Genomic DNA, 7,500 nt, shown 5'->3' on the forward strand with positions numbered 1-7,500 from the left:
CCTTCTCCTCCTCCTCCTCCTCCTCCTCCTCCTCCTCCTCCTCCTCCTCCTCCTCCTCCTCCTCCTCCTCCTCCTCCTCCTCCTCCTCCTCCTTCTCCTCTTCCTCCTCCTTCTCCTCCTCCTCTTCTCCTTCTCTCCTCCTCCTCCTCCTCATTCACGCAGATGCATTTCATTTCAATCATTTTCTCTTTCACCGGAATATTTTCTTTTTCTTTCACCATTCGCGTGGCAAAGGAATATAGATTCTATACCATCATGCAGGACAGTCCAGATTCCCTTGGCAACGCACGCAAATTCGCGCTCATAACCACGGCTCAAGGGATCCATACTCCCACGCATACATGCTGTGTGTGTGTTTGTTTGTATTTGTTTGTGTTGTCTATGTGTGCTTTTGTTGTTAGCTAGTTAGTTAGCTTGTCAGTTGTTTCTTTGTGTGTTTTGTGTATGTAAGCTTGTCTGTGCAACCATGTGCACACACACACACACACACACACACACACACACACACACACACACACACACACACACACACACACACACACATATATATATATATATATATATATATATATATATATATATGTATATATATTTGTATACACACACACGAACAAAATGTATAGACATACGTATGTATGTGCCTGTCTACTTGCGTGTATACGTCGGTGTATATCTGCCTATGCCTATGTACGTTTCAAAGGCAAAATAACCCGCTCTTTATTAATGGATGCGATATATAAAAATGTTTTCTTTCGGATGGTAAAGAATCGAACAAAATCACAAGGGGACTTTACTGAATCGCATATTTTATTCCTCTCAAGATTTACAGAAACAGAAATAGGCTCGTACCCTCTCCGCCTTCTCCCTTCCCCCCGTCCTCGCTTATTTTAACCTTCTTTCCCTCTTTTTATCTCTTCCCTTTTATTTCCACCGTTCATCATGACGTTCTTGTTCTCTTTTTTCGCCTTTTATTTTTCCCCCTTCTTCCTCCTCTTTCTCTTTGCTCATTTGATTTTTCCGTTCTATCGCTTCTCCTTTTCCTCATCGTTGATTTTCTTTTTTATCTCTTTTTTGGCCTCCTTCGCTTCACCTTATCTCCCTCCTCCTCATTCTTGTCTGTTTCCTCGTTCTATTTCTATTTAGTTTTCTTTTTAGCATTTCCTCTCTTCCCTTTCTCCTTGGTCTGTGCTTGTGTTTCTCTTTTCACTTTATCTGCTCTTTCTCTCCTTCCTCATCCCTTCCTCGTTCTTCTTTCTGTGTCTCTTTTCATCCACTTTCATGACTTCTTCGTCCCCTCCTCTTCATTGTGTCTTCTTCCTTTTTACCTTTCTCTTCCCCTTCTCCTTCTCTGTTTACCTATTTTACTCTGCATTTTTTTTTACATCTTCCTCTTCTTCTCCTCTTTCTCCTTATTCCCGTTCTTTTTGCTTCTCTCCTCACCTCTTTCCACTTCTCCTATTCGCCTTGCCCCTTTTCATCTTACCACCTTTTATCTCTCTAATTTCGCCTCCTTCTCCTCCTCTGCTCCCGCCCCTCCTTGTACCCCTCTCTATTTCTCTTTCACCCTCCTCCACTTCTTCCCCTCTTCCTCTTCCTCTTCCTCCTCCCGGTCGAAACCCTTTCCAAAACCATAATACTTCTGAAGAGACGTAAGCTCTCGCAATGCAGCTACTTTTCTCGGTGTGTATTTTGCTATTTATTTTTTTCGAGTGACTTTTTCGCAATTTTTGTTTAAGTACGTGATTTTGTTTTAGTTTTATTTTGAAATTTAAAATTTTAGTGGATTAGAGGTGTTTTGGGTATGGTTATTATTGATCATTTCTTTGTGCGAATGTGATGAAGTATTTATGGTAAATATCGTACTTTACAAAAAAAAAAAAAAAAAAAGGAAAAGTTATATGACTTTGGAAGTCTGCGGTTCTACCTTGCCACATTTTATAATGGATGCAACGAAATTTTATGAATAGCTTTGAGAATGTAAACAGCATTAAGAGCCAATTTAGTGACCATGTGTATTCACCAGCACCAATATATAAGGTTGATAGTTTAATGAACAGGGTAATGATTAATATAAGTACTCATTTGTAAACTGTAACTCAAGTGTTATGTGATAGACATCTTTCAGGCCACCAAGTAATAGCCACAAGGGACTAAGTGATTATTATCATTTTCTTATTAAATACCTTAGAACTTGGCCAGGGACGGATACAACCACAAGACTTGACACACCATCCAAAAATAAAGGATAAAATGATATTCCATACTTATGACGAAAATACAGTCCAACACAATGTAGACCACAAGTGCGCGGGAACGCCAACCAATCGTAAATGTTTTACGATATGAATACAAAAAAAGCATAAACTTCCTAAAAGAAACGGGTATTCGAGCAGTCCGGGGCACTTCATTTACATCTTAGAATCTTGGAGAGGATCTCTGAACAGCACCTCTGATGGGTCTCTGCTTGCATTATGTAAGTTAAAGAGTATTAAAACCGATGACAAGAGAAAAGTTTGACCAAAAAGTGCTACGTTGGCAGGTGCGCTCAGGCCAAGGAACAGTTTTCATGTTAAACCTTTCGAAAGAGCTGTAGATTACTTTAATACGATCTGGATATTTATATATCTCTCATGTAGTATATCCTTGCATCTGGTTATTTTTTTTGTATGTTGACTGCCTGAACATTTCTGTGATTTAAAGGGAATGATATAAAACACTGTAATCATCCCATGGCTTCGAAATGTTCGTACTTTTTCCATCAGCTAATTATCAAATCTTTGAGCTTTCGATTGACGTAATGCATGGCGGAATCGGAACTGTAATGACACATAATAGTGATGATAGGATAATGATAAAACAAATGGTGATAACAGCGCTGATGAGGATATGACTCGTTGCTGCTCTAACAGCCCCCATAGCAGTATTACCGGTAGTTAAGGGGAATAAGAAAAACAGTAGTAAAATGCTGATGATTATGATAATGGTAATGACAACGAAAATGATGATGAAGATGATGATAATTGTTATTATTGTTTCCGTTCTTTTTGTTCTTCTTTTTGTTAGTATTATCGCCATCATTATTATTTTCTTTGTTATTAACACTACCATTATTACTGTTTGTTATTATTGGTATTATTATCATTTTTATTACTATAATTATCATTATTACTTTTATCACCATCATTATTATTATCATTATCATAATTATCATCATTATTATTACTCTAATTATCATTATTATTATTATTATTATTATTATTATTGTTGTTGTTGTTGTTTTGTTATTATTGTTGCTGTTGATAGTATTATATTATTATTATTATTATCATTGGTATTATTACAATCATTTTTGTTATGATTTTTACTCTTCTTTTCTTAATATTATTACCATTATTATCCTCATTAATATTATCATTATTATTGTATTATTATTATCACTATTATTATCTTTATTATTATTATAATCCTCATTTTGATTATCATTGTTATTATTTTCATTATCATTTGTTTTATTAATACTAGTACTGATCATGATATAAGAATAATAACAACAATAATAATGGTAGTAGTAATACAGACAATGATGATAACGATAAAATAATGAAGATATTATCATTAGATTAATGACATCATTCTAAATACATTATTTTGATAATAATGATGGTGATATAAAGTAAACAGAATGAAAATGTTGCATCTTTACTGGCCAAAAAAAAAAAAAAAAAAAAAAAGAAAAGAAAAAAAAATATATGTCTGACTAAGAAAAAGTCTTTTGAGTCGTTTAACTTGAAATGTCATTTGACGCGCCAAATTAGATTGTGTTTTGGAGGAGAAATAAGTGGATGCTTCTGTTGTTTTCATTATTATCAAAAACTGTCATTGTCATTGTTTGTCATTATCATCACCATCGTCCTATTTTTCATGAATTATATTATCGCTGTAATTATTTTGTTTGTGTTGGTGTTATTATTATTTTTTGTTACAACCATGAGTTCGTAAATCAACTTTACACATTATTTATCTCTGTTTATAATACTGTAGAATGTATCATTGTAGTGAATTTGATACTATTGCTGTCAGTTGTTGCTGTCCTCTCGTTACAATAGAATTAATAATAAAACAAAATAAAAATCTGGAGGCGAGGAAAAAAAAACCGTACGATAAAACAAGCAGCAAAGTACGACAGCGACAACAGCAGAGAAGGTGACGCTGGCTGCAGTAAGCCGAGAGTACGATAATTACCAAAAGAAAAGCCTCATATCTTGGAACATATTTACCTGAGGGGAAAGTCTCCTCTTTACGTGAAGGAGGAGGTTTCAAGGGGAAAGCGCCGGGATTCCAGAGTGAGGTTGGAAAGAGAGAGAGAGAGAGAGAGAGAAAGAGAGAGAGAGAGAAGGGAGAAAGAGAGAGAAAAGATTTTTATTCCTCGCGAGAGTATTTGACATGTTCCGTGTTGCTGACTCTTGAGCTCTTTCAGTTTACTCATTTTTTTTTTTTTTACTTCTTTTCATCGTCCAAATATAAATTGGGTGAGGGATTGAATGACACGTTATAGGAAATTTTACTGCTGAGTTAATTCTATCAAATTAAATAAAGTGATAAGGAAAGAAAGAGCGTAAATCGAAATAAATGGTTTAAGGTTTTCAGCCCAAAGGTAAAAGAGAAAAAAAAGGTTGATTTCTGCACCTGTCATTCGAAAAAGAAAAGAAAAGAAAAAAAAGAAAAAGAAAAAAAAAAAAACGGTCTCCCAAAATAGAATATTGATTTCAACGCCATGTCAACCTCAACCACATCAGAATAGGAGGAAATAAAAATACCCCCTAAAAAAGTGATCAATGTTTTTCGTTTGTTATTATCCCGGCCGGACGCAATCTAGGAATAACGGTATATTTTTTCCGAATGACGTCACATCAAAGGAAACTTGAGTGACCGCGAGTATAACTTTTTTCTGACTTTAATGAAAACGATTATGTTCCAGTAAGAGATGGAATATGTAAACGATTGAAATGTCGCATTGTAGATCTATATCGTGTCTTTATTCAATAATTTTCTCAGAAAAAAAAACAATAGTAATGATAAAATTAACAAAATATTAACAATAATGATAATAAGGTTGGCGACACAATGATATGACAACAGCGATGACGAAAATATACGAGACATACAGTAATGCTATCAACTGTAAATATGAAAATAGCAACGACGCTGGCAATAACAGAACGACCTTTGACTCCACAGGCGCGCCATCTGCAGCGTGGGGAAAGATGGCTGCCTCCGTTGGGCTGGTTGTTCACATCGCCACCTGGATCTCGGTCCTGGCCCGCTCCTGCCTCCCCTACCAGATCTGTAAGTGGCGCTCTCCGGCTAAGGCACGAGAGTAAAATTGTTTGTTGTGATTTGCAGATTGCTGTTGGGATTATAGAAGGCTTTACGGTGTGTGCTATATATGGTGCTATATATATTGCATGTGGTAATATACAAACAAGTATACTGAATGAGCCATATGTTCACACTTAAATACACACACGTGCGCACACACATGCACACACATGCACACGCACACGCACACGCTCACACACACACGCTCACACACACACGCACACGCACACGCACACGCACACGCACACGCACACGCACACGCACACGCACACGCACACGCACACACACACACACACACACACACACACACACACACACACACACACACACACACACACACACACACACACACACACACACCCATCCCCAACACAACAAACAAATCTAAGCAAATCAACCACCCTCTACAACCACACCTCTATTGCAGTCACCGTGGACTCCTCCGACGTCTGCAACAACACAATCTACCTTGACAGCGGGGCCAAACCGGCGGCCATTCTGAGATTAACTGCCAAGGATTACTACGATTTCTCTCCGTTGTTTTGCGAGGTCACGTTCAACGCGCCGAGACACAGTTGTGAGTTCGGGCGGCTGGTGTTGGGGTGGGGGGGGTGGGTGGGGGGGGGAAGGGGTTGTGAGAGGTGAGGGTGTTGTTGAAGGCTGGCTGGTTGTGAGTCTTGTTTTGACCATTGGCTTTAGGTGTCATTGGTGCTGTTCTGATGGTGACTGGTGTAAGTGTGAATGTTTTGTTGACGATCAATATAAGTGTGAATGTTATTTCTGAAGATTGGTTTAAGTGTGAATGGTATTACTGAAGATTGGTGTAAGTGTGAATGTTATTTCTGCAGATTGGTTTAAGTGTGAATGTTATTGCTGAAGATTGGTTTAAGTGTGAATGTTATTGCTGAAGATTGGTTTAAGTGTGAATGTCATTGCTGAAGATTGGTTTAAGTGTGAATGTTATTGCTGAAGATTGGTTTAAGTGTGAATGTTATTTCTGAAGATTGGTATAGGTATGAATGTTATTTCTGAAGAGTGGTATAAGTGTGAATATTATTACTGAAGATTGGTTTAAGTGTGAATGTTATTGCTGATGAATGGCGGAAGTATAAATGTTATTATTGATGATTGATGTAAGTGTGAATGTTATTATTGATGATTGATGTAAGTGAAAATGTTATTACTGAAGATTGGTATAAGTGTGAATGGTATTTCAATCATGGGATTGGATGACGATCGGTTGCTGTGTGAAAAGAATTGATTGGTGATAATTGGTTGTGAGTTTCAATGATATTTTGATAAAGAATGGTGGAAAGTCGAAATCGTGTTGAGTTTTGTTGTGTGGTGAATGTTAAAGATGATGTTTTGATAATGACTGGCTGTGAGTGTATTATTATTATTATTATTATTGTTGTTGTTGTTGTTGTTGTTGTTGTTGTTTCTGTTGTTGTTATTCAAATGCTATTGATAATAATAATGATAATAACAGTAATGGTAATAACGATAATGATAATGATAATGATAATAATGATGATCATAATAATAATGGTAATAATAGTAATGATGATGATGATACTACTACTGCTAATACTAATAAAATAGATATATTGATAACTTTAATGATAATGATAATGGTAATAATAATAACAACAAAAACAACAATAATACTAATAATAAAATAATACTAATAATAATAATGATAATAATGATAATAATGATAATAATAATAATGATAATAATAATAATAATAATAATAATAATAATAATAATAATAATAATAATAATTATGATAATGATAATGATAATGATAATGATAATGATAATGAAAATGATAATGATAATAATAATGATAATGATAATGATAATAATGATAGTTCGAAATGATAAAAACAACAAACATATTGATAATATTAACGATAATAACGATGATAATAATGATAATAATGATGATAATAATGATCACTATCAGTAGTAGCTTTAGTAATAATAATGATAATTCTAATTATTATTATAATGATATAGTAATGATTATAATAAAGATATTGCTATTAATAAAGATATTACCAATGACAATAACAATGATAAAATGTTTTCTAAAGAGGCAATACTGTGAGACTGACA

General features: G+C 35.0%; 1 protein-coding gene across 1 annotated transcript in view; it reads left to right on the plus strand.

The window, feature by feature from the left end:
* LOC125039321 overlaps positions 1–7,500 on the plus strand; it is a 24,884-nt gene that overhangs the window by 15,703 nt on the left and 1,681 nt on the right. The window contains exons 2-3 of the mRNA XM_047633160.1: positions 5,239–5,346; positions 5,807–5,956. Coding sequence (XP_047489116.1) covers positions 5,265–5,346; positions 5,807–5,956 — 232 coding nt within the window. The 5' untranslated portion in view covers positions 5,239–5,264. The remainder of the gene's footprint in view (positions 1–5,238; positions 5,347–5,806; positions 5,957–7,500) is intronic.

Source organism: Penaeus chinensis, chromosome 27, assembly GCF_019202785.1.
Source record: "Penaeus chinensis breed Huanghai No. 1 chromosome 27, ASM1920278v2, whole genome shotgun sequence".
NCBI lineage: Eukaryota > Metazoa > Arthropoda > Malacostraca > Decapoda > Penaeidae > Penaeus > Penaeus chinensis.